The 27,169-nt window shown below is 50.5% G+C and overlaps 1 protein-coding gene across 3 annotated transcripts in view; it reads left to right on the plus strand.

Annotated features, from left to right (window-relative positions):
• The window catches only part of LDLRAD3 (low density lipoprotein receptor class A domain containing 3), a 223,572-nt gene that overhangs the window by 63,957 nt on the left and 132,446 nt on the right, over positions 1-27,169 (plus strand). For all 3 annotated transcript variants that reach the window (XM_045808495.2, XM_045808496.2, XM_045808497.2), the window contains exon 2: positions 4,273-4,419. In XM_045808495.2, the coding sequence (XP_045664451.1) occupies positions 4,273-4,419 (147 nt within the window). The remainder of the gene's footprint in view (positions 1-4,272; positions 4,420-27,169) is intronic.

Below are 27,169 nucleotides of genomic sequence, written 5' to 3' on the forward strand. Positions count from 1 at the left end.
ATTTCAGCCACTAGAAAGTCCTGCTGCCGGGCTGAAAAGATTTCTTGCCTCTTTTAAAGCAGACGGGGTAGTAATTTACGTGCACACATCCAGACACCCCCATGTCCCTTGTTTTTAACTGTGTGTGTCCAGATCCCACTCCCTTTCTCGGGGATGAGGCAGAGAGTGGATGGAACTTTGCGAGGAAGAGTGTGAGGGATGGGAATGCATCATAACTGGACCCTTGGTTCTCTTCTTAGGGCACCTGCTGGGGACCTGCCGGGTACCAGGGATGTGCTGAATGAAAAGGCGCCCCTCTGCCTTTGGGAGCCTGGTGGGGAGGGAGTGTAGACAGGACAGCGAGCACAGATGGGATGAAGGACAACACAGGACACTGTCAGAGTGAAAAACGAGGGGACCCGCATTAGACTGGGTGTTGATGAAGAGGTGTCCACTGTAAGTGATGGTAAGCCGGGGGCTGAGGACGAGCCGGAAGGTCAGCCAGACCCGCGAGTTTGCTTCGGCTGCTGTAGTGAAGCACTGCAGAGTGGCTGGCTCCGACAACAGAAGTGTGTTTCCTCCCAGGTCTGAGCTCAAGGCTGGGGTAGGGCTGGTTTCTTCTGGGGCCTCTCGCCTTGGCTTGCCGATGGCCGTCTTTTCCCTGCGTCCTCCCATGGTCTCTGTGCGCGTCTGTGTCCCACCTCTTCTTATAAAGACACCAGTCATATTGGATCAGGGCCTGTCCTCATGTCCTCATTTTGCCTTAATCACCTCTTTAAAGACCCTGTCCCCAAATTTGGAGGTACTGGGGGATAGGACTTCAACATATCGAATGGGGGCGGGGTGCACAGTTCAACCTGTAACACCAGGTGAAAGGTGGCTGAGGCATTGGGTTCAGCCAGTAGCAATGCGTGGAGTCCTCAATGTGGGGAGGACATTTATGTTCAAGGAGAGGAGGTGGCAGCGGTAGGCCCGGCAGATCATGACAGGCCTTGGAAACCATGGCACGAGTCTTTGGTGTATTAACCAGGGCACGGAGAAGCCATCGGTAGCACTTCAGACTTTCACTGTGCTGTGAGGAGAAGGAACTGGGGGGCGTGAGAAGAGACATGGTTTCCTCCATTTCTAGGCCTCACGCTACAGACGTTTAGGGCCGGATGGGTCTTTGTTGGGAGGGGAAGCTTGGTGTGTTGTCGACGTGCCATGTGCCTGGCCTCGACTCACTAGATGCCACGACCAAAAATGTCTCCAGACGCTGCCATGTGTCCCCCAAGGTTGGCAGGGGAGTGGAGCAGAATTGTCCCCTGCTGAGAACCAGTGGTTTAAAGGGGCCAAGAAGACATGGCGGTTTGGATGGGATGATGCCAGTTTAATAAAAGCACATCGTATGGGTTTTAAGGAAAATTTTTGAATTCAGAGCCGACAGGATTTAACTTCTCTTTGCCTTGGTTTCTCCTCATGCTTCTGAGTTCAGCGGTAGGGTCACTTTCCTGGAGCGCAAGGCTCCGTCCCCCGTGCATGCGTAGCAGGGTTGCTCAGAAGCTCACAGAGTGTTCTCTGTGTCGGCCTTCCCCGGCCCCGGGGGACCCCCGGTCCTGCCCCCAAACCTGCGCAAGCCCATGGCTGGCAGGACCACCTGTGTGTCACGGGCGGACATGTAGTGTGCCCACGCCCTCTCACTTGTCCAGTCTGTGTCCTGCCAGCCTGTGGACTCTCCGAGCAAGTGCTTTGGAATCTAATCTGGCCGATTTTCTGGCTCCGGAAATCTGTTTATTAGAGCAAGACTTCACAGTTACGGTGACTTTTCCGGGGGGCTTGCCTTCAAGGAGCCAGCCCTACAAAGGCAAGCGTACGTGATCTCCGAACCAAACAGAATGACAGTTGCGTCCTGGAGCCCCGAAGAGTCCCCCGGGAGCTTGCTGGTGAAGCCCAGAGCAGTTGTTCGGAACCAGCTGGAATGGGTGGGCGTTCTGCGTCGTGCATGCCGTGTCTGGCTGGGATCCAGCGCCTGCCCACTTCTCCAGGCTTCTCTCCTACGATTCCCCTTCTCCTGTGATTGCTCTTGCCTGAAGGTGGTGAATTGGTTTCATGCTTTTCTCAGGGTTGGTGGTGGTTTTTTGGGGTCCGTTCTTGAGAGGGAGTCCGATACTGAGTGTGGGCTCAGGGCACAGAGTGCCACGATTCGTCCCGTCCGCCCCGCTGGTGGAGTAGGGGAGATAGCGGCATGATATGTTTGCAGGCCCTCACAATCCGAGCTGTGGGGTTTTTCTTCCATCCCCTTCAGTGCGCTGGGCTGAGCCTTCCTGCGCTCTTTTCTTTGGGCCTGAAGGGCACTGTGTTTCATCTCTGTATCTGTCAGCCTCCACTGCAAATGCCACCTCTTTCTGGAACCTTTCCTTAACGCCTTGAATTTTTACTTTATCTTAAGAACATGGGGGAGCCATTCAATGGCTTTTCAAAGTGAGGAAGTGTCATAATCGATTTGCTCTTTAGAAAAGTCCCTCTGGCCACAGAGGACGACGTGGGGGGGAGGCGGGGAGGCCAAGCTGGGAGACTGGCGGCATGCTGGTAGGGGATGGAGGCCACTGGGGCTGGAGGGGAGCCTGTGGCACTATGATTGGCATGTGGGGCTGGGAGGGGTGGGGTTGGCCCTCTGTAGGGGGTGATGGAGTGAGGAGGGGTCAGGGAGATGTTCAGGGTTCCAGTGTGGGTAGTTGGGGCAGGGTGAGGCCCCTCCTCACTGTAGCTGCTGTTCTAGAATTCTTCAGTGAACCACAAAAGCTTATTTCCAGTAGAGAGACAGGCACATAGATATTAATTCAGTGCAGTGGGGTGGGTAGTGTACGAGTAATATCCGTGGCTGACGTGGTACTGCTTGCCTGTGCCTGTGTCCGTTCCAATTTGTTGTTGCCTCCTTGTTCCGTTGTAAAATATTCTTAGCATCTCCTCGTGGTACGAAAGCTACCCAACAGAGTGAGGGCTCATTTATGCTTGGAGAAGTCGGGGAACAGTTCGTAGAGTAACAGACGTGGTATGCGAAAGGGTACGTAGGGGTTTATGAGGAGACGCACTGGTAAAAATAAGAAGTCACGTAGAGGCTAGTGGCATGAAGCAGAGATCATGTCAGGGATCTGGCATGAGATGCTTCTCTTTGGTAAAGCTTGTGAAAGAGGACCGTGGACCCTGCTCTGCTCCTCTGCTCCCAGGCAGGTCTGGGCACCCCTCTTTCTCTGCACCTGGCAATAAGATCATTAGCATACCCTCATGCCGTCCCAGCCTGAAGGGGGAGGCCCCCAGCATTCAACTCTGCGTGGTAGGACCCACACAGGTGTCTGGTCATGAATGTTCAGTAAATGCTTGTTGAAGATTCAGGAGGGACCCGTGGAGATCCTGGTCTTTTTCTCTCCTTTTCCCCTAAGACAGCCTTACTCCGATTGGCTCCTTATCTCCTGGCCACTGACCACACTGGCTCAGACTGGTGAGAATCATCAGATTCTGGCTCCCCTTAAAATCTGCCCTGGGGTCCATTGGGGGATGAATTCAGCACCCCCTTCCCAATGACCTTGGCCTTCCCTGTTTGCTTTCCAGCCTGAGACTTGGCCCTTTCTGGTCAGGGCCTTGGCATTTGGTGACTGTGCTCAGTGGAGTGGGATCTAAACTTTGGGGCTTGGTTCTAAACCTCCAGGAACTCTTGGCAGATAGTCCAGTGGCCTTGGGGGCCCTCTCCATGGGATTTAGAAGGCTCGAGTTCAAGTTTCAGTTTGGACTTCCTCCCCATGTGACCTCAGGTGGGTTGGTGGGCTGAAGGGAAATGGTCTCCCAGTGTTCCTGCCGACTGGCCCAGGTTCAAATATTCAGTCGTTATGGGGCCCCGGAGTCCAAGGCCTAGAAGGAGCCCGAAGTTCCTGCTCTTAGAGGCAGTGGGAGCCCAGTGCTCACTCCTGTCCTGGAACCTTCGTTTTTAGCCACTGTTGATGGCCTGGAAAAGAATGTTTGGGTTTTATGACTGAGCTTTTCGACAGAGAAAGAAGAACGTCAATGAGCACCTGCTACAGGTGTTCCCCATATTTTTCCATTTACTTCTCTTTGGAAGAAGAGAAGTGGGGGTGGGGTGGGGTGGGGCGGATTACCAGTCCATTTCTCAGATGAGGAAACTGAGGCCCAGGGAAGTCAGGTCGTGTACCAGAAGTCTCACGAACGTGACCCACGTCGAACAAGAGCCCGTTCAGTGGTGGGGATGTGGCTCCTTGCCGCCTCTGCCCATCTGATCTCCCCATCCCCTCTCTCCCGCAGAGAGCCAGCTGCTCCCTGGGAACAACTTCACCAACGAGTGCAACATTCCGGGCAACTTCATGTGCGGCAACGGCCGGTGCATCCCCGGCGCCTGGCAGTGTGACGGGCTGCCCGACTGCTTCGACAAGAGTGATGAGAAGGAGTGCCGTGAGTGGCCTGGCCCTTCGCCGGGGTGGGGGTGGGAAGGGTCCTGGGGCCGCGGGGACGAGGGCCTGACCTGGCTCAGACCCTGCCCACTCCCCATGCTACAGGCTGGTGGGTTTGGGCCTCTGGCCAGCAGTCCTGCCCTCTCCACTCTGTTGCTCTGCCTGGGAGCAGCACGGTCGGTGTGGAGCCTAGAGTCCTGGTGGGGACGGAGCCACAGCTGTGGGACGACAGAGGACCCCTCCACCAGGCTCTACTGACCCCCACACCGGGGTGCTGTCTTTACTTTTGCTTTACTCATGAGGACTCAGACTCCCAGATGTGATGTAGCTTCAGCGTCTCCTAGCTAGCAACGAGCAGATCTGGATTTGAACTCAGGGACGCCTGACCCCAAGGCCCCGGGCGGGTAACAGTCTTCCACGTCTTGTACACCGTGAGACGTTCTTACTGATTAAATGAGGCGTAGCATCGTGCCAAGTAGCCCACGCGGAGCTGGTAGTGAGTACGTTGTAATTTGCTTCCACCTGCCCTTTGCTCTGCTACTAGGGCCTGGGCATCCACTTCAGATGGGCGCCACCAAGAGCTGGGGGTTCTTTCTTACCCTCCCCACCCCACCTCCTTCTTCAGCCTCTTTTCTGTTCTGTGCCCTCGAAATGGGATTTGGGTCTGTGGTGACCTAGAAGAAAGGAGGCTCCAGATGTGAGTGAGGATGTCCGGGGTGTCGGAAGATCGCGCTCCCTGCCCTGTAGTTCGGCACTGCAGAGTGAGCTCGGCCATGGCACCCTGGCAGGTGGGAATGACACCCGAGGAGTGCTGGGCCCAGGGTTCCCTCGTGGGTCACTGCCTTGGGACCACACAGCTGGACACTGGTTCTTGGCTCGTCCGTGGGCTTCGGGCACCAGGCCACAGGGCCTCACTGACAGAGCTGTGTGTTCTGGCTCCGAATGTGCTCTCTTTCTGGAAGCCAGCTGAGGAAATGGCTGAGGAGATGATAATTTGAGCTTTTACGTAGCTGTTACTGGGATTTGAGGCCCAGTCTGTTGACGCACGGGAAGGAACACTGGGCTGGAGCCCACCTCTGCAGCCAGCCGCCCCTCCCTGCTCATGTGCTCCCTTGGGCAGGCTGCCAGCTCAGAGACTGGCCCCTCGTCCATCTCGGGGTCTGGTATCCCTGCTTGCCTGCCCCCCACTCTTCAGAGAAGGTTTGGGGGGTGATTTAGGAATATTAGAAGCTTTGGGAGGCGGTGGATTAGGAATATTTTTGTGTGTGTGGGGGAAATATTCATTTTGTTTATTTCATGTGACTTTTTCCCAAACAGACCAGTATACATAATGCATTTTTATTTTTGCAGAATTTTTTAAAAAGTCTTAATGTCTATTTCAGCTTTCTCTGTGTCTAGGTCTTCGAAATTGCTAGAAACGTAACGTTTGTACTTTGAGTTACACATGAGATCGTGTGCATGAACTCTGTAATCTGTCCAGTTCTGAGCATTATTAAACACTCCACGAAGGTGGGGAATGAGCATTTTTGGAATACGGTGTGTCTATGAGCTCTAGTCAATGCAGATTTTCTTTTGCCGAGCCGGGAGCATTCAGCACAGGGTCAGTTTATGAAAGCCTACAGGGTTTGGACCTGAGACTTAAGCTTTATTCCCAGCTCTGTCCATAGCAGCTGTGTGATGTTAGGATACTCTGTGACACTCTGTGTCTTGTGTCAGTCCCGTTCCATGATTTCAGAATTCATGCACAAACTGGAAAAGGTGATGGAAAGAGAATATTAAAAAAAAAAAAAAAAAAAAAAGATGGGGCAGGCAGCAGCCTGGCGCTGTTTGGTTTGGTTTGGAACAGGCTTGTCTTGGCTGTTCTCAGTCTTTTTTTTTTCCTCCTTAGTTCCTACCCATAACCCCCAGGCGTAGTAAAGACTTGATTGGCATTTATTTGGGGTTTTGATCAAAACATAATGTAAAAAACCGTACACACAAACACATGCATTAAAGAACCTCTCTTCTGTTGCCTTTCTTTTTTTCTTTTTGTCTTTAAATCATAAGAAAAGAACATTAAAAGGTTTAGGTAAGAGAGGGAAGGAAAAGAGGTCGCTTTTCTACAACATACTCTACTTGCGTTTTGAATTTCTTGCATATTTCTTCCCAGTCCAGGGGTTGAGGGTATGAACACTGGGGACAGACTGTCCAAATCCCCGCGCTCCCTCCCACCCCTCTGCCCAGATCCCATCCTACATGATCTTAGGGAAATTACCACGATGTTCTAGACCTTCCCCACGGGGAGGATTTGAATGAGAATGCCTTAGCTTCCTGGTTGCCTCAGTGGCTTCCTCTCCAAAATGAGAATAACAGGGCTTCTGGTAAGCATTGTTGGGGAGGTGAAATGCACGTGCAGCACACAGCACAGCGCCTGGGTATCGTATGTGTGATGGAGTTACCCGCTTTTTTCTCCTTCACGTTACAGGCCCTTTGCCATATGACCATATTTAACCTTCACGGTTGTTGTTTCGTGAGGTTGCCTACTGTCCGATCACGTTGATGGGGTGTACCCTAACCATTGCCCTGTGTTGGGTGTTTAAATGTTTGGTCTCAATGAAGGAATTTACCCGTACCCGGAGGGCAGTATACATGATGGTTTAGCCAGGCTGGGCCCCGCTGAGGTCTTCAGGGTCCCAACGGCACCATCTTCTCGAGGGCTCTTTGAGCGTGCTGTAGAATTCATGCCACCTCTTTGTCCTTTCTTCGATTCTTTAGAACAGTGTGTAGTTATGGGGAGGAGTGCAGGTGGCTGATGTCCTCACTGCAGAGAGGTGATTGCCTCCAGTATCCTATGGAATAACTTTGGCATTTCAAAGATAGTACACTTAAAAAAGGAGAATTCTTGCCCTTTCCAAAGGGTAAGAGAAGAGCCTGGAGAGCTATGTCGTGGTGGGATATGAGGCGGTGAGAAGCCATTCTGTATCTACAGCAGAGGAAGGATTTTCATAAGACAGGAAGAAACTTTTTTTTTAAAAATCATAAACATAATAAAAATCACATACTGTAAAAATGGGGAGAATGGGGAGGAGAAAAACAGCAGCATCACATCTAAAGCCTGAACTCTAACAAAACCACGGTTAGCATCTTAGAAGTTTTTATTCAGGGCTTTTCCCAGCTGTAATCGCTGTGGGTATGCAATGTTATATTTTGATCTTTTTCCCCAGTAACATTTTGACCTTTTAACATTTTAATGTATTTTTTTCATATTTCTCTATCAGTTTTAATGCTTAGAAAAACATTCCATTCACACGGTATAATATAGTTTATTGACTCATGATTTGGCATTTGTGTTGTTTCCACTTTTCCACTGTTAGAAATAGTGTCCAGTGTTGTGAATATGAGGGTGGACATGACTTTCCCCATTTTGAGAGTTTTTCTTAGGCTAGGTGCTCAGAAGTGAAATGACTGGGTCAAAGGACAGGCGCCTTTTTTGGTTCTTGAAACCGATGCCCGCTTGTTTTGCTAAAGGTTCGTACCAGCGTGTGCTCGCTCACTGGCAACGTGTGAGAATTCTGGTTTTATTTTAGTCTTGGCAGCATTGGGTAATATCTTCAAAAAATATTTTTTCTGGCTAATTTAATAGAAAAGTTATATACTTTAAGTTTTATTTTTTTTATCATCTAAAGAGGTTGAATGTTTTCCCATAGCCCTATTTACTAGTCATGTTTCTGACTTTGTGAAATATCTATTAATGGACTAGAATAAATTTCCACCGGGGTTGAGTCATTAAATTTTCCACCTTGTGAATCTGGAGAACCTCCTCTTTAGCGTTTTGAGAGAAGAGGCTCATTTTGGGATAGTTTGAGTGAATTTCTGCTTTTGGTGGATAAAATGATCATTTTATCAAATAACTTTTTTTTGGTAGTAAAAGGAACAGAGATGTTTTAGAAAAATACGGAAGCCCCATGAAAACAGAGATACTTTGAGAGTTTCCTCTGGGTTGCCCTGTCCCAGGCACTTTGCGCTGTGTTAACTCATTTGATTGTCACAAATCTTATGAGGAAAGGACTGTTGTGATTTCCGTATGAGGGACCTGAGCCACAGAGAGATGACCAGAGCTGGCCTGTTGTCCCAGAGGATAAGTGCCCATCGCCTTCCTCTGTCAGAGATCGCAGGCTTTCTCTTCCTAGTTCGCTGTTACGGTGCAGAATCGGATTCTCCTGTGTGTTACTGCTACTAACCTGCTTTTGAAAAAGACTGAGAAACGTCGATGATGTTCTTCTCTGTAAATGATTTCTGAAATGGCCATTAGTGCTGGGAGTCTTTGCAAGAAGAGACTGTAGTGTGATTACTGCCACACGCTGTAATAATGAAACAGCAGTCCAGATTTCCGGAACTCACACGTGACCTGGAGTCATGAGCCTTAAAATCTTCTTCTAGCCTGGTGTTGGATTTTAGCTGCCGTCTCTCTGGGTCCTGACCATACGGGGGAGAGGTCGTGGAGGTTTGAGTTCTGTGTCACAAAGTGCTCTTCGTCTTTGAAAAAGGGAATTGATCAATGTCTTTGATCAGGCAGGTACAAACTTCCAAATCTCAGGCTGAGCATGTGCACGCGCGTCTCCAGGAAGCTCAGAGATAGAAAAGTACAAAAATGGAACTTGCATTGTATTTGCTTTTACTGTTTCCAGCCATTTCTTGAGCACGACTTTTCACTGCTCTTGTGTGATGGCAGAAATCCACAACAGGCTTCTGAGGGCAAGTTTGGAATAAGAAACACCCAAGAAATAAATAGGGGGGGCAACTCGGGGGTATAGAAACTCTTCCTTTCCTTTTTATCGTCTTTCTCATCTTTTGCCTCTAGGTGGCGCCACATGTAACGTTTTCTTGTAAGCTTGGTGCTACAGGGCAGGCAGAGATGAGGGGACAAAACTGGAGTCTGGGGTATTATCCGTATCAAAGGTCAGCAGTAATTCAGCTCTTCCACCAAAGCACTAGTACTTGGCTCACATGCATAATTCCCCAGAAAATTGGGAAGTGGAAATTTATGTCTTTATGGAAAGGGGAGATTGGAATGCAGAGATAGAGCAGAGGAAGGACACCATGAAGATATAGAGAGAAGGTGGCCATTTAAAAAGTTAAGGACAGGGGCGCCTGGGTGGCTCAGTTGGTTGAGCATCTGACTTAGGCTTGGGTTGTGATCTCAGGATCCTGGGATCCAGCCCAGCCCCACCCCCCAGGTCAGCGTCGGGCTTGCTGCTCAGCCAGGACTCTGCTTGTTCCTCTCCCTCTGCCCTCCCCCCCCCGCCCACGCCAGCTCATGCCGCTGCACACTCTCTCAAATGAATAAATAAAATCTTAAAAAAAAAATTTTTACGCGGTAGGTGACAGCTGCCCTGCTGTTGTGTAACAAGGTGACATCCTGCTTCTGCTTTTTGTTCTTTGATAATTTGAAAGTAAGAATCATACTGTTATCGGTTGAATTCCGTCCCCCGAAAGATATGTTGACCGAAGCCTCAGTTCCTCAGAATGGGACCTTATTTGGAATTGGGATCATTAAGGATGAATTAGTTAAGATGAGGTCATACTGGAGTAGGGTGGGTCCTTAATCCAGCGTGACGGGTGTCCTTGTAAGAAGACAGTGTGAAGATAGGAGGGAAGGAGGCCGGCTGACCGCAGAGGCAGAGATCGGGGTGATGCAGCTGTGAGCCAAGGAATGCCAGGCTCTGACTGCTGCCCCCGGAAGCTGACGAGAGGCCAGGAAAAGTCCACCCAGAGTCTCGGGGGGAGGGGGTTGTGGCCCTGCAGACTCTTTCCAGAAATGTGCGAGAATACATTTCTGTTCCTTAAAGCCGCTCAGGGTACCCTACTTTGTGGTGGCAGCCCTGGGAATCTAATGTGCTCACTTCCCAGGGGCAGCTAATGGGAACCCTGTTTGGGCTGCAGGGGGCCCTTTATCACCCCCCTCCCGTCATGCCGCTGGTCCTCCCCTGGAGCCGTGCCCTCCGCCCCTGCTTCTGTGACCGAGATGCCCCTTTCCCTCCGGATCTGGGATCTGGCGAGACATTGTTAGGGGCTGAATTTCAAAAGCCTTCGGAAGACGTCGAGCTTCACAAAACAGAACTGGACCTTAGAAGAGTCTAGAGGATACCGTGGTGGTTTAATGCTCCGTCCGTTAAACAGTGGAGAGCGAAACCGCGCTCTCCTCTGTGGCATTCCCTGTGTGGAAGGCATCCACGACCTGTGTGTGTTTACGACACCTCTTTTTGAGCTCTGTCTTTCTGTTTGTTCACATACTTGTTTTAAAACATCTTCGAGGGGCGCCTGGGTGGCACAGCAGTTGAGCGTCTGCCTTCGGCTCAGGGCGTGATCCCGGCGTTATGGGATCGAGCCCCACATCAGGCTCTTCCATTATGAGCCTGCTTCTTCCTCTCCCACTCCCCCTGCTTGTGTTCCCTCTCTCGCTGGCTGTCTCTATCTCTATCGAATAAATAAATAAAATCTTTTAAAAAATAAAAAAATAAAAAAAAAATAAAACATCTTCGGTAATTCCGGGCCTGCCCCCCACGTCACCAAACGGGTTTCATCTTGAATGTGAGACCATAAATCCCGTAGTTGGGAAGAGGGCCCTTGGGCCAGCCTCCTTTTATGACCTCGGAGGCCCTGGGCACCATCTTACCTGACTCTGTACCTATTTGCTCATCTGTAGAAGGGGCTTAGTGACGGTCCCTGCGCCAGGGGTGATACTGAAAACACGTGATAGGCGCTATGTCCAGGCCATAAGCCGGTAAGAAACGAGCTGACCTTGAACAACAGGCACTGTTTGCTGGTACAGCTAGGGTGAAGATCAGCTTTACTGACCGCAGGGCACTGTTGTCTTAAATGAGCTAATGTATGCGAGGCTTGGAGCCGGGTGCCTGGCACGGGTTAAGTGTTCAGTAAATGCCAACTGACATTATTCCCTCAATAAGCACTTTGACATTCTTGCTAAAATCCAAGCCTGACATTCCTGGCCTGTGCAATGCTGGACATTACTGGTCCAGCCCGCCCCGGGCTCACCCCTTCTAGAACCTCCCATTCCCTTCTCCTCCACCCCCTCTCTTCCTGCTCTCCCCTGGAGAACCTAAGCCATGGCAACACCTTCTTTTGCTGGGTCAATATCTTCTTCGCACTTTAGAGAGTCTCGAACACAGAGTCGTGAGCTCTTATGAAATTCTCTTTAGCTGAGAGCTCCAGGGAGCTGGCCACACACTGCAGCCGGTGCAGAAGGGAAGGAAGCAAATATTTGAGGGTCCCAGATGAGCCTGGCAGGCTCTCGGGGCTGCAGGGAGGGAAGTTTAGAGGGAGCTGTCCTGCGTTCAGTTGGGGACCTCTGGGTAATGGACGTGCCGTTGGCCCCCACCCGCAGAGTGGCCGAGTCAGCTTGCTCCCAGCTCTGCCGCAGCCCCGCACAATTAAGCACCTAAGTGGATTTTGATGATGGCATTTTGCTTCATCGCTCCAACAGCCTTCTGCAGTCCCTGCCTTTGCTACACTGGCCTGAAACCTGCACCATGCCCTGGAGCGGCCTGCAAGGTTTTCGGCCTAGAACCTGTACAAGAAACAGTCTTCCTGGTTCTCTTTCCGCCCCCGCCCCACCCCCGGCATGCCCTCTGTGCCCTGCACCCATGTGGGAGAGGCTTTCAGTCCAGGTGTTGGGATCACAGCCTACATTCCCAGGTGGTCACCCGACAGCTGCATGCAGACATTTCTGGGTTGTCGAGCTCTACTTGACCCAACATGAATTTCACCTGATGCTAACTTTTCTAACAGGGCCCTGTAGCTGTTTGAAGATGGTGACAGTTTTGCACACCACGTGGAAACACAGAGTGCTCTGAAACTCTCTGAGTGTATCCGATTGCTAGGTCTGCGATAACAAATACCACACACTGGGTGGCCTCCAACAACAGAGAGGCATTCTCTCACAGGTCCGGAAGCTGGATGTCCAAAGTCAAGGTGTGGGCAGGGCTGTGCTCTCTCCGAAGGCTCTACATGGGAGGGTCCTTCCTTGCTTCACTGCTGGCATTCCTTGGCTTGTGGATGCAGCCCTGCAAATTTGCAGCCCTGCAGATTTCTGCTTCCACCTTCAGGGGGCCTTTTCCCCGGGCATCTGTCTGTGTGTACCAATTTCTCTTGTCCTATAAGGACACCCATCTTTAGATTAGGGTCCACCTTAATCCATTATGACCTCCTCTTAACTAGGTTCTATATGCCAAGACCCTGTTTCCAAGTAAGGTCATGTTCACAGGTTCCAGGACACAACCTGGGGCACTGGGTGAATACCGAGAAGGTCGCGTGCGCGCAGTGGCCAGCAGCGGCCACAGCTCCCTGGGGGGCCCCGTGGGCTGTGCGGCTTCTCAGGGCCTCCACTTGGGGTATTTTGTTGTTACTTGTTTTACCCCTTCCTTTATAGCAGAATGGTCCTGGATAGGAGCAGGAGTGGTTTAAAAGCCTGGGGAGAGGACATTATATGAGAAAATGAATAAATATGTTTTAAAAAGCCAGCTCTCTGTGGTCTACTTCTGTCACCTGGCATCTTGATGGGGCCATTTCCATGATGAAAGAGTACTCGGAACGCTGGCGAGCGTGCAGGCAGCCTGTGGGAGTTCTCGGCCTTGAAGCGCCTCGGGGCTGGGAGGTGCTCTGGCTGCACCTTGCGGTAGCTCTCTGCCTTCCCGCCCACCTGGAGGAAGCCCCGAGGGCTCCCAGCCGGTGGGGTGTGTGTATGTGTGTGTGTGTGTGTGTGTGTGTGTGTGTGTGTGTGCAGTCAGGTCTCCTCTGTCCTGCCCAAGGACGCTAAAAACACCGGTGAGCTGCCAGTGTTCCTAAACCGGGAACTTGCACCTGAAAGTCAGGATTATCAGGTATTCTAGAAAGATCAGATTTCACGTGAGGATACTTTCTGTGCTGTCATGCGTCTCACCATTTTGTTCATGCGAAGGCCTCCCGTAGTTCTTCAGTTCTGAGACACGCATCTTTAAGTTTTCCGATCTCTGGAGTGGAAACGCCGCTTGTAATGGATGGGCTAGGAAAACAGGGTGTCCTAGTTTAATTGGCCGAGTGTTTTCTTTCTTAGTTGTATGTGAACTAGTGGCACGCCTTGCAATCCATGGTGTGTTGGATTCAGTGCAATAGAATTTTCTCTGATTGTTAGCAGGCGATGTCTCAGCCCAAAGTGGTGACGTTTCCAAACCGATCAATGCACCACATGTGCGTTTTTCCTTAGGGTGCTGTGCTTGAGGACAGGGTGCAGGTGCAGAGCTGGGGGCGGTTGTCTGGTTCTGGAATCACACTGCCTGGCTCGGGTCCTGGCTCTGTCACAGGTGAGCTTTGGGACCCGGGTGAGGTATTTCACCTCCGTTTTCCTTAAATCCCATGGAATTCCTGTGAGGATTAAATGAGCTTAAAACCTTGAAAACCTTTTCAGTAGCTGCTGGCACATAGTAATAGCACTCAGTAAATACTAGCTGTACTCTTACGGGGCCGCATGGAGTCACATTTCTGGTTTAGATCCCAGCTCCGCCCCTGGCTAGTCACTTCCCTTCGTGGGACCTCAGTTGCTTCATCTGTGAAATGGGAACAGGTCTGAAAAGGGATGTGGGAAAATCCGACGTGCAGGAGCTGACGTCTGGTGCACAGCAGGCACTTCAAAGACCCGCCCTGCCATCCTCTGCCTTCCCCAGCTGTGCATGATTCCCTGAAAGGGAGAGTCTCCGGGGTTGCCAGAGAATTTTTGCTTCCTTGGGCTCCTGCAGTCATCAAACATATTCTGGAAGGTGCTCTATAGGTTCCGCTTTCCAGCAGGTTGTCTAAGCTAAGGAAGGTGGACCATTCTCCTGCAGAAGTACTCCCCGCTGGGGTCATTCCAGTCCGGTGCTGACAGGGAGACTCGCATGGCATCTGCCAGAAACCCCATCGGGCCCCTTCTGGTTTCCGCCGTCCCTCCCGGTTTCCGCCGTCCCTCCCAGGTGAGGCCAGCTGCTATCAGGGACCTGCCACCCCTTTCTCGGGAACTGCCAACTTCCATGTCCATACTGTCACCAGCTGAGAAGTTAGTGGCATGGAGTCATCTTGAAGTCATCTTTTAAATCAACTCTTGCACAAATATCAGCCTTCCTCCGTCTGGCCAGCCCTCCCCGCCACTTGCAGAGAACTCTGTTATTATCGGCGCCGGGCGCTGCCTTTTCCCTGCCTGCAAGGGGAGAATCTTAATGAAGTGGCTCCGAGCTGGGAGTGTTTCGAGTTCTTCCCTCACACTAGAATGAGTGTGGCCAGGTCGCCTGGGCCCCTGTCGTGCAGACACGCTCCTGTTACTAGGACTTGGCTGTAGCCACATGATGTCGTTGGTGGTAACAGGCTCCATAATTGCTAATAAAATTTAAATGGCTGCAAAATCACAGAACGTCAAAAAAATTTTTTTTTCCTGGCACATTGAGACAAATTTTGCTGATCCAAGTTAGGCTGTGACTGTGCAGCCTTTTTATTTTTATTTTTTTTTATGCAGACTTGTGCTTTCATCTGCAACACAGCTAGTGTGCAGTTGCCTAATGGCTTTTTAAAAAATTCAGAGACAGATGAGAAAGTAATAATTAAAAGAAGAGGATGTGGTGCATTCCCATAATGCAGACACGTGACCAGAGAGATCTGTTTGCTTGTAACACTTGAGTAGTGTTTGATGGTTTAGAGTGGGAGAAGATGTGGGGGGGTGGAGGGGGGGTTGAGAATCTTTGAGGTCAAAAGCTAACTGTATGCTCCTCTTAAAAAAGCATTTCAGGAACTTTTGGCTTTTGACATTGTTAATATCATGTCCTTTGCTAAGACTCCTGCAAAAGGAGTCCCATAATACGTAGGGAATGACTTAGGGCCAAAAGGTGTTTTCTAGCATCGGTGGATGAAGGGAAGGGACTGAGATCAGTTCTAGGTGGGTGTTTCATGTTCTACGGCCTTGAAAAGCATCAGGTTCATTCCAAACTAGAGTATCTTCTCTGAGTCCTTTGGAAACATGTGGCTTGCATGTACCTGAGTTGCTTTTCTATCATCAGTGCCCTTCATTTTGGGGGAGGTGAGGGTGTGGAGGCAGGTAGGTAATCAGCGTCTCCGATTCTCCATGGGATTTAAATACGCAGGGACCCAAAGACCATCTTGGCTCCTGTTGACTCTTGTCGGGTGGAAGGGTTGTTGGCTTCTTGAGTTCTTTTGGGATCTGGCAATAAGCCGGTGATTTTTACCGGTCTCCTGTGCTAAGAGAAGGTGCTCCAGGGAGGGCGGCCCGCTTACACAGTGATTTTGGGGTGGTCACCCAGTGTGATATATTTTTCTTGCTTGGCCATTTTGAACATTTTGGCCAACAAGAGGGGAAGCCGTGACAGGAGCTTGCTCGAGCCCATCACCATCATTATGCTGCCTGTCACTGGGCCATTTTCTGCTGAGCTCCTGGCACAGCCTGCCCCTTGACGCTCTCCCAGATACTCACAGTGCTCCCAGTGCCCGGGAAGCAGGCGGGCAGCCGGTGGAAAGCCGAGGGAGGCTCTGTCGCATGACAGGGAGCAGATGGTCTTGATGTGGAACATGGCAGGGCTTGGCCGCTTGCTGTCTGACATTAAAAGTGAAACCAAGGCTGTTCCCATCTCCCTGGGATGGAGGACACTGGCCAGTCTGATGCTGGGAAGGGGCAAGGGAAACTGTGTCACCTGCTGCCCACAGTTGGGGTGTGTTTCTGGGGTACAGCAGTGACCATGCCCGGTGTTTTCACTCAAGGCCGAACACCATGTCCCTTCTCTTCCCCATCCCTGCCACTACTCAGGACCTCCTCTGAGCTGCTCTGAGATGGAAATGGAGGTGAGCCCCCCGCCCCCCTCTTTCTCTACTTCCCCAGTTAGCTTTTTCACAGCATGCTGGGGTATGGTTCTAGTGGTAACCTGGGGAAGAGCCTGTCTGGCCACCCTGACTTTGGGGACAGGCCGTGGAATAGCAGTTATGAGTCGGGCTGTATTACTCAGGTCTGCTGAGACACAGACACCAGGATGGGATGGGATTAGGCACCCAGGAGATTTACTGGGGGTGGGAGCAGGAGAAGGCAGAGGGAGCCACGATGGTTTAGTACTTGAATAAGGAGAGAAGGAAGGAGGAGGAAGAGGAGGGGAGGAAGAGCCTGCTGTGTGTGGGTCCATGAATGGTTCTGCCAGGCCCATGGGATACCCTAGAGCCAAAGGTGCCTGTTGCAGGAGCCCTGGCTCCCTCAGGGTTGGGCCTGTCTTAGCACACCTGCTTTGCCTGGTCAGTGGCTAAGAGCAGCTCATGGGAGATCTGGCTTTGGCCGAAGTCCTGCTCTACTGCTTCCCAGCTGTGCAGCCCCGGGCAAGTTACTGCACCTCTCTGTACTTCTGTGCTGCGTCTGTGAAATGGGATAGGAATAGTTGCCTTTCACTGGGTTATGCAGATTAAATGGCTCTCCAGAAAGCTCTTCGAACAAGACCTGCCATGCGGTAAACATTCAGCAAATGCAGTTCTTGTCATTGTCCTGTGCTTGAAATGGTCCTGTGCGAAAGGTGTGGTCACACAGGCGTCCTGCTTGCCCGCTGCTGTGTGGCAGTCACCAGACTTACCCAGGTGACACAACCAGGACGTTTTCTGAATGAATAAGAGTGTCCCAGTGTTCTCTCGATGGCGCAGGGGAAACTGCTCCTCCGGATAGTGACAAAAACAAAAAATAAAACTAAACCCCAAACATAAACAACTAAGTTTCCTTGAGTTTTCTCGTGAACAGCAACTGAATGAAGCTCTAGGCTGTCACCCCCCGGGGCTCTTGGGCGCTTAGGGACAGTCCCCAACCAGCGTTTCCTAAAGTGGGCTTGGCGGGTCACCTGAGTCATCTGTTCACATAGATTTGGGGGTGACTCCAAACAGAATCTTCAAGAGGGGGGCCGAGGAATCTGCATCTTACCCAGCAGCCCAGGAGAGTTTTGTGGCCACTGCACTGTGGGACTCACTTGTTCTCTGAGTCCCGATGAAGGAGGAAGTGAGGACGAAGCGTGTCTTGTGAGCCTCTTATGAGATCAGGGAAGGAAGGATACCCACCAGAGCATCCCTTCTTTTCTTTTTTTTTTTTTTTTTTTTAAAGATTTTATTTATTTATTTGACAGAGATAGAGACAGCCAGCGAGAGAGGGAACATAAGCAGGGGGAGTGGGAGAGGGAGAAGCAGGCTCATAGCAGAGGAGCCTGACGTGGGGCTCGATCCCACAATGCCGGGATCACGCCCTGAGCCGAAGGCCGGCGCTCAACCGCTGTGCCACCCAGGCGCCCCCAGAGCATCCCTTCTGAGAAGCCCAGGCAGGTGAGAAGCCTCCCAGCTAGTGTCTGGGCCTCCAGAGCAAAGCGTTCTGACCAGAGGGCGCCCCGCGACGTGATGGCCGCGTGCTAAGGGTTAGTGATTGGTTTGCTCTAAGGTGCTTTCATGCGCAGTGTCTCCAAAAGAGAGCGAATGGATCTCAAGTACCTTCCCTGCACTGCCCACGAAAGAAAATGACTTCATCTCAGCCAGAAATGAAATTCTCAGCAAGAGGTGCCCGGCCTTTGTAAATCTCAAGTAATGCCAACAAGATTAAATCCCCGTTAGCCGTGGGTGTCTCTGGGAGGTGGGATAAGGGACTACTGTTCTGCTCTAACGTCTTACTGTGTTTGCACAGGAGGCAGTGTGGAGTGCTTCAAGGCGCACAAGCCTGCCTGGGTTTGTCCTGGTTCCTCGGCATACTGGGCAAGTTATTTAATCGCTCTGTGCCTCAGTTTCCTCATCTGTAAAATGGGGAATAATCAAATAGAGGGAATAATCAGATACCCCACAGAGTTTAAAGGCATTTATACCTGTTGAGTGTTTAGACAATGCTTGACACTTACTAAGCTCTTGAGAAGAATTAGCTCCTAGCATTAATAATCACACATTATTAATAATCATTGTCGTGTCCATGCATCAGGTAGCCGTAGGGTGATTGAGAAAGAAATGTAAAGAGTCAGGCTGCCTAGATTATAGGAACTAATGTGTGAAGGGTCTAGATTATCTGCTGTAAAGACCAGTAGAAATTTTCAAGGATCCAGCTGTGCGGTTTGGGGCCTGACCTCTCATCTCTATGTCAAGGGATGAGACTCCTGTCAGTGTTTCGGACTTTATTTCTTGGGGTGCCAAGGGTTAATCCCACAGTGGGAGGAAGGAGGACAGCCATGCAAAGGGGACTTTGGACTTGACTTGGGCTCTTCTCTCTGTGAGAGCAAAGCAGTTACAGTTTTCTCTTTTAATACCTGGTGGGTTTGCATAAGATTTTTTTTCCACGGAGGGTTCTGCAGTAAACAGACAAAACGAGTTGAATCCCACTGGACCGGTTCCCTAACAAGCCCCATTTCCCCCTTGGCACTCTTCTTGGCACCTGCCATTCCAAAGACAGGACCATGGTTGTCCTTTTCCAGGACAGAGCTCACTTCCAACCACTGTAGATGAGTCCTCAGAAATTTGTTTCACGCGATGAGCCCAGATCTGCTTTTTGGAACTCTTTAATGATAGCATTGGGGTGCCTTAGGTACTAACGAGTTCCCCGTGCTTACACCTGCTCAGGCTTTATGTGATTTCAAGTTGTAGCTTCACTAATTGTGGCTGTGTGACTGGGTGATGAATATGAGGATATGAAGCAGAGGGTGCATGGTGGGTGTTGGGGACCTGACTGCCCTAATAATCAGAAGTGACTGGTGAACGTCTGCTTGGGATCCTCTCTCTCTTACCCCAGGAGAGACCTGTTCTTGGTTGCAGACAGTTTCTGGGCAATGCCATTCTGGGCAACGTCCCTTCAGTGCTGTTGACCCTGCCAATGGGCCATGCACCGGTAGGAGCCAGGCGCCTTCGAGTTATGACAGGGGCTGCCTGGAAACGTTGTATGAGCACATCCAAGAAATGGTGGGGTCCCTTTTAAAGCAGTCACCCTAATACTCGCCGTCAGCCACCCTCACAGACAAGGCCACGGACGTGGTTCCTAGAGCACCCCTCACATCCCACTCTTCTCTTTGCCCTGCAGGGCGTGTTTCAGAAGAAATCTGAACCGTGGATTGTGTAGTCATGCTCTGATACAAACCAAATCTTGGCACGTGTGCATACAATACATATGTGAAACAAACATCCCCTGCGCTCCTCCTTAACGTTCTCGTTCCTGAGCCAGTTTCCCCCTGCATTCTGCATTTCAGAAATATTTTGTTTTTCATTCCAGACAGTGGGAGTACAAAGGCAGATTTGTTTCATCACTTAATTTGCTAATTCTGCCAGGCTTTTGCTCCCACTGATCAGCAGTCCTCCTTAAAGTCTTATACGTGAGGCTGGCCTTTGGGAAAATTACATGGGAGTGATGTCATATTTACCCTGTGCGGAGGACATGAGTACAATCAAAACAAAACAGACAGCAGAGGAAACAGAACAGTGCCTCTCCGAGTGAATTTTAGGGTAGGCTGCTATGCCGCAGCTGAACAGAGCAGGGGGTGCAGGCTCTTGTTTTGTTCTTGAGTCTGCATGGAACGTAGGGCATGTGATTTTACTTTCCTGAGCTCTTCTTTCCTTCTACGTAGAGATCTCCTCCTCTGGCATCTTCCCAGAGATATGGTTATTTTATAGGATTGACAGCACCCGCTTCTTTGGCTTCCCTGCTGATAGGAGTACAGAACTGTAAAACATCAGCGGAGGCTGCTGCTTAAGAAGGGTGAAGATGGGGGCGCCTGGGTGGCACAGCGGTTAAGCGTCTGCCTTCGGCTCAGGGCGTGATTCTAGCGTTATGGGATCGAGCCCCACATCAGGCTCCTTTGCTATGAGCCTGCTTCTTCCTCTCCCACTCCCCCTACTTGTGTTCCCTCTCTCGCTGGCTGTCTCTATCTCTGTCGAATAAATAAATAAAATCTTTAAAAAAAAAAAAAAAAAGAAGGGTGAGGATGGATGGATGGATGGATGGATGGATAATTGGGTGAATGAAGGATGGATGATGGATGGATACATGGATGGATGGGTGGGTGACTGGATGGATGGATGGATGGATAGACGGATGGATGATGGATGGATAAATGGATGGATGGGTGGGTGACTGGATGGATAGATGGATGGATGGATGGATGGATGGATAAATTCATGGATAGATGGGTTGATGGATGGATCAGTGGATGAACTGATGGATTGGTGGATAGACAGAAGCCTCTCATTCTATAACCAAATCCCTGCCCAAAAGCCTTCCTGACCTTCTTCTTCATTCTAGGTATCTACCCTACCTTGCTCCTGCTCCCATAACCCTTCTCTACCTTTGACTTACAAACAAGCAGATGCAGTCAAGAGTGGTGGGAACCATCTTCTAGGTAGTACTAGAAGCTTCGGACAACTAGGAAAGGCCCAGCATGCATCTTGTTCGCTGTTATCCCCCCACCGAACAGTGTCCACTGCCGGCACATGGAAGACGCTCAGTACACCTCTGTTGGGTGAACCAATGAAAGAACAATGACTGTTTACAAGGACTTGTTGAAGCAAATCTTTGCTTTCTTTCTTGTATCCCTCTTGGACTGCTGCTCTCTCAGAGCTGGTGTTCTCTTACCCAGGAGCCAGATGGGATTGCTAAGCCGGAAGAGGATTCCTCCCACCTATAAAACACACACACACACACACACACACACACACACACACACACACCCTCTTCTCCCTTAGGACTTATAAAGGGGTCACCTGCCTGATTTGCTTAAACAGCCTGACCTCCTATCCTCCTTTTCAGCTTCCCCATCCTAATTTCTCCTTGTTAATTAATTGTTCTTTTAAGGGTAAATATTCCTCCAGGCTCTCTCCTTTTCCTTTGAGTCTCAAGGGGTGTGACCTCTGGGAGAGCCTTGTCTTTCTCTCTCTCTCTCTGAGCCTTTGCATAGACGCCTATTATTATCAGCTCAGTCATCGTATCCTGATATTTTGCTTGGATTTAAAGACGAGAGGCAGGGGCTAATGAGGGGCTTTCGTGCTCAGGAACACGGGGCACCCAGCGGCTTCAGCGGCTTTTCCATTTAATTCCAGGCTTGTAGGGACACTCACCGTGCTTAGCCCAGCCCCGGGGAGGGGTGGGGGTGGCACACAGCACCTTCAGCCCTCCTCTGCTCAGCAATTCCGTCACAGCCTTGGTGCCTGTGCTCAGTGGAGAAGCCCAAGCCTAAGCCCTGTAAAGGACGCGAGCCTCCGTCGTGCTGGTTGGCATGCTGTGGGGCAGAGAGCGAACTGTTGCTGTGCGGATGCACTCTGGCTTTTCTGGGCCTTAGTTTTCTCATCTGTCAAATGACTTTTGATCTTCTCCAGCCCCGTTACAGCTAGAGATGCCTGTGATTTAAAATAGCATGTCCTTCCCTTTGTGAAAATGCAGAGTGGTTTTCAGGCATGGGGGCATACACATGTAGGAGTGGGTTTAGGTTTGTTGAGGCTTATGCAGAATGGTGGTGACCCTAAGTGAGCATGTTAGTGTAGGGGCTCTGGGGTCCGACTATAAAACTTTGAGCTGTGGACCAGGCACTATACCCAGTCTCTGCGTGGCTGATCTCATTCAGTCCTCACAGCCGCCCCAGGAGGGAGGTCCTACCAGTATCCACATTTGACAGATGAGGAATTGAGACTTGGAGAGGTTAAGTCATTGGCTGAAGCTTTGGGTGGTGGAGTCAAGTTAGGAAGGCAGAGTCAGGCTTCAGGGAGCAGATTGACCTCTCTGCTCTGCTGCCCCCTGCAGGTAAGTGTGTGCCATGGCGGATGTGTGTGAAGAGGTTTCCAAGGTTTCCAGGCTCTCCATGCAGCTTCCGGCCTCCATGGTCAAAGGGGTGTATACCCCATTCCCATGCAAGAAAGGATTGCATTTGAAGTGTCTGCAGTTATGCCTGACTTTGCTCCTCTGCCTGGAGGGTGCAGCAGGGGCCTGAAGCATCAGAACCCGTTTGGAGGTTCTTTTCAGCGATTCTTTGCTGTCTTTGTAAAAATCAGCCGCAGGCAGATCTCAGGGCAGTCTGCACTGAATAGGTCCGGCAGGAGGGTGCCAGGGTACCTCTCTGCTCTCCCCCAGGACCCTCCTTCCATTCGAGTCCAGAACGTCTCAAACATCATCAACCGCAGATTCTGATGCAGTGAGTGTGGTGCAAGGCCGATTGTCTGAATTTCTAACAACCCCCGCCCAGGGTTGCCAGTGCGGTCTACACTGTGAGCAGTGAGGGTCTAGAGACCACGGTTTCCGGCTGCATCAGAATGATCCAGAGGCCTCAGTAGGTGCTTTCCCAGGACCTTCCTAGGGAATCCCGATCACCAGCTTACGATGGGACCCTGGAGCTGATGGTGTGTCTGGGACCACACTGTGAGAAACACTGCCCAGCTCTGTGGCCCCTAAGCCTCTGTGGTTGACAGAGTTGTCTGTGGCTTCAGGCCATCCTGGGAAAGGTGGGCTCACGGGCCTGGACTGGGGCTAGGCCACTCTTTGTGTGTCCTGTTTCCCCAGGAGAGTCTGACCTGTCCTTGGCTTTGGGAGCTCACCTCCTTGTCTTCAGTCTCTCCCCTGGTGGGGAGCCCCTCTTCCTGATGGGGAGCTCCTCTCAGTCTGTTTCTTGCATTATCATTCACCAGGAATAAATTCCTTCCTTCCCATCTAATACTCCCCTCCCCCTTCACCTTGGAGACCTCCTCCACGTCCATAAACTAGTGATGCCCAAATGTATATTTTCTGAGTGATCTTCCTAAACCACATATTAGATCATGTTACTACTCCCTTGCTTAAAACAGGAGACAGAAGACTCTGGAGCCTGCCAGCCTGGGAACCTGGCCCTGCCACTTGTCAGCCACGAAGTCTTGACGGAGTCGTTGACCTTCCCTAGGCTGCCATTTTGTCCTGTGGAGGAAGGGATGAGGCGCCTTGTCTATGTAGAGTGAGTGCCCCGCACTGGGGTTGGTATACTGTGAGCACTCAACTAGATACGTGCTTTGAAGGGTTTTTTTTAAATCCTTAGCTATGAGGAGTATGAGCCTTCCAGTGGCTCCTGTGTCCCCCATGGAGTCAGGGAGTCTGGAGCATGGCTCACAGAGGCCTCCTGGCTGGCTCTGCCTGTCTCACTGGCTGCAGCTCCTGCCACCCCCTCCCTGCACACATCCCCAGCCACCCAGGCTCATTTCCCCGTGCCTTTACACACGCTGTTTCCCTCTGGACCTCTGTCCTCCAGCACAGCCTTCAGCCTCCATGGTGCCTCCCCTGTCTCCCCCGGGAGTAAAGAGCATGTTCTCCTTCTTGCTTTTGCTTGGTCTCATGGAGTCTTCTGATGTGTGTGTCCTGTACTGACCTGACTCGCTTGTATGTCTGTGTCCCCCTTAGATTGCAAGCTCCTTAAGTCCGTTTGCCTCCTGGCATTGAGTATGGCTGACTCTGTGGACTGTTTGAACGAATGACTGTACGACCGTGAAAATGAAAAGTGGGTCCAGTGGCGGACAAGGCAAGCGCCGTGAACGTTTGCTAGGATCTTACCTTGTATGGATGAACATGTAGGAATCCTCCTTGAGGCCTCGCTTTTGCTAACTGGCCCTTCCCTAATCCCGTCCGCTAGCAGGCCCGGCCAGCTCTACCTCTAAAGCAGCCGTTCTCAGCCAGGGGTGATTTGGGCCCTCCTGGGTTATTTGGCAATGTCTGGAGACGTTGGTGTTTGTCACAACTGGGGATGGTGCTGGCCTCTAGTGGTGGAAGCCGGGGATGACCGCGGAACGTCCTTCCGTGGACACGGCAGTCCGCCCACACCAGGCCTGCTCCAGCCCCATTGTCAACGGTGGTCTAGAAGGTTCTGAGTCCCTTCATCGCTCTCCATCTTCCCCACTCCCACACAGTTCCAGGCACTGTTGCCGCCTCCTGGAATGGTTTCCCGCTTCATTTGCCTCAACCTACTCCAAAGGGCAGCCGAATGATCTTTTTAGAAAAGTAAATAAGGGGCGCCTGGGTGGCACAGCGGTTAAGCGTCTGCCTTCGGCTCAGGGCGTGATCCCGGCGTTATGGGATCGAGTCCCACATCAGGCTCCTCCGCTGTGAGCCTGCTTCTTCCTCTCCCACTCCCCCTGCTTGTGTTCCCTCTCTCGCTGGCTGTCTCTGTCCTGTCAAATAAATAAAATCTTTAAAAAAAGAAAGAAAAGTAAATAAAATCACTCCCCTGTAATGTTTCCCCCATCGCTTTCACTGGGACTCAAACCCAGACTCCTTCACTGGGCTGAGGAAGCCCTCCCAGACCTGGTTTCTGCTTTCCCCACCTCGCCCCCTGGGCACACTGCTCCTGCCCCGCCTGGTATCCTTCCAGTTTGAGGGTGTTGCCGGTCATTGTCGTCCGTGTGTTTTTGTGATGGCCTCTCTGCCGGGGCTGCTCTCCCCTCTCATCCCTGTGTGGCTGACTGCTTCTTGTCATTTAGATCTCACCGGAACTGCTTCTGCCTCCAAAATTCCCTTCCCGATTATCCAAACCAACCATGCACCCACTATCCTGTCTTCTTATCCCCATGGAGCACTTGGCGCTGTCTGCTTTTGTTTCTCTGTTTGTGAGAGCTCCGTGGAGGCGAGACCACCTCTGCCGAGAACAGTGCCGACACACCGTCGGTCACGGTAGAGTGTGGTGGGCGCAGGGGGCAGAGTAATAGCTTGCATCGATGTGGGGGAGCCTAAAATGTGCTCTAAATAACTCACATTTAATGCCCACATTTAATGCTTTATGAGATTGGGGACTATGATCACCGCCTCCGTGTTACAGTTGGGGAAACTGAGGCACCAAAATTATGTAGCTTGCTGGAGATCGTGTCGGTAGATGGGGCTGAACCAGGACTGGAGCGGAAGCAGTCTGACTGCCGAAGCGGATTCGTCCTCTCACTCCACCACACCGTTTGTTGAGAAGATGACTGTGGGATACAAACGATGCGTCCCCACGCAGGCTTCCTGAGCGTGCACATTACACCAGCCTTTTCAGAACGGGGATTTTATCTGCTCTGGGTTCAAATTCTGTGACTGTCTCGCATCTTGTGATTTATTCCCTTATGTCTAGGTTATGAGGAGAGTCCCAAGACTGTCTTTTTTCTTACATGGTTAAGTTTTAGTGTTCTGTACACTTTACCCTGATTCCTTATCGTGTTTCCTTTGTTGCTTTGGCCACTAGGAGACTCCTACTAAAATTTGAGCCCTGGTGCTTATAATCCTGTAAGACTTTATGATCTGCATTTTGTCTACTACCTTCTTTTCTTCTGCCTTCCCCCGTAACATTCCATTTTCCTGGTTTGTTTGTTTAAAATATTTTATTTATTTATTTATTTTAGAGAGAGCAAGAAAGTGTGATTAGGGGGAAGAACACAATGGGGGAGAGAGTGAGGAGGGAAATAATCTCAAGCAGACTCCAAGATGAGTGCAGAGCCTGACACGGGGCTCGATCTCACGACCCCAAGAACATGACCAGAGCCAAAGCCAAGAGTCAGACACTTAACCGACTGAGCCTCCCAGGCGCCCCCATTTTCCTTGTTTTTTACTGATTTTTTTTTCCTAAGCCAGCTCAAACAATTTATGAGTTGAGATGGCACAAAAACAAATATATATGGAAAGTGTGTCCCTGGGTACATTAATCTCTCTGATTGTCATTGTTCTCTATGCAATGTGGGTGGCCCGTATTCTCAGTTTTTTGGTGGAATATAAATTGGATAAAGTCCACCAGAGTGCCTCAGGACCCATGGTAAACATTTAGCAAGTGTTGGTTTCTTTATCTTTCTCCCTCATTTTTGGTGAGGATGAGGGGCTCTCAAGCTACTCCCTAGTCTAGTGGAGGTGTTGGAAGGCCTGGTTTAATATGTCCTATTGAGCCATTCCTATCCACTCCTAACTGGGGAGCTCCATTACAAAGTCCCATAACAAATGACAGCCCGTCCTCTCGTCCTGTTTTTGGTGCTATTTCTACAACAGTAAATTGGGTTTTGAGTAACAGGAAGATGTTAGGTACAGTAGGGAGAAGGGGCTCTGCCACTGTGCAGTGAACTTGCATGTGAAGTGTAGCCTGACAAACAGAAAGTATTTACTGGAAAGAAAATGAGTCAGACTCACAGAAACTTTTTATTCCTATGGCAACAGGGTATTTGGCCAGTCGCTCTTGGGCTAGTGCATAATATACTAGTGAGGAATGTCAGCTGTTATGTCTCAATTGCTTATTAGCTCATAAAATGTCCTAGTTTATATACTAATTGTTCCTGGAGAAAATAGTCCTATTTTAAGATGACCCAGTCATCCATTTCTTGCTACTAATCCACTTTGGGGCTTCACAAAAAAACAATAACTATAGTAATAAAAGCTCTTAGCCCTTACTCATACCAAGCATCTTCTCATTTAATCCTTACAACTGTTTTGTAAGGTCGGTTTCATAGTCCCATTTTACAGATGAGGGAGTAGAGCCCAGGGCAGGTAGGTAATTTGTCCAGGGTCTCAGTTCTGGGAAGGAGTGGAATCAGGATTCGGATCCAGGTTCTGTTTGATTCCTAACCCTTTGTGTTTTGTTTTGTTCTGTTTACCATTAATAGAGAGTTATTTCTTTCTTTAAATCAGAAAAGGCAAAAGTTCAGGATTGACCTTTTCCTAGTATAGGGTTCTTTACCCTAGAAACTGTTGACGTTTTGGGGCCAGATAATTCTTTATTTGGTGCGGGGAGTGGCTTGTGCCTTATGGGACA

This window comes from Ursus americanus, chromosome 24 (assembly GCF_024610735.1).
Source record: "Ursus americanus isolate L20-20 chromosome 24, mUrsAme1.1.p, whole genome shotgun sequence".
Lineage (NCBI taxonomy): Eukaryota > Metazoa > Chordata > Mammalia > Carnivora > Ursidae > Ursus > Ursus americanus.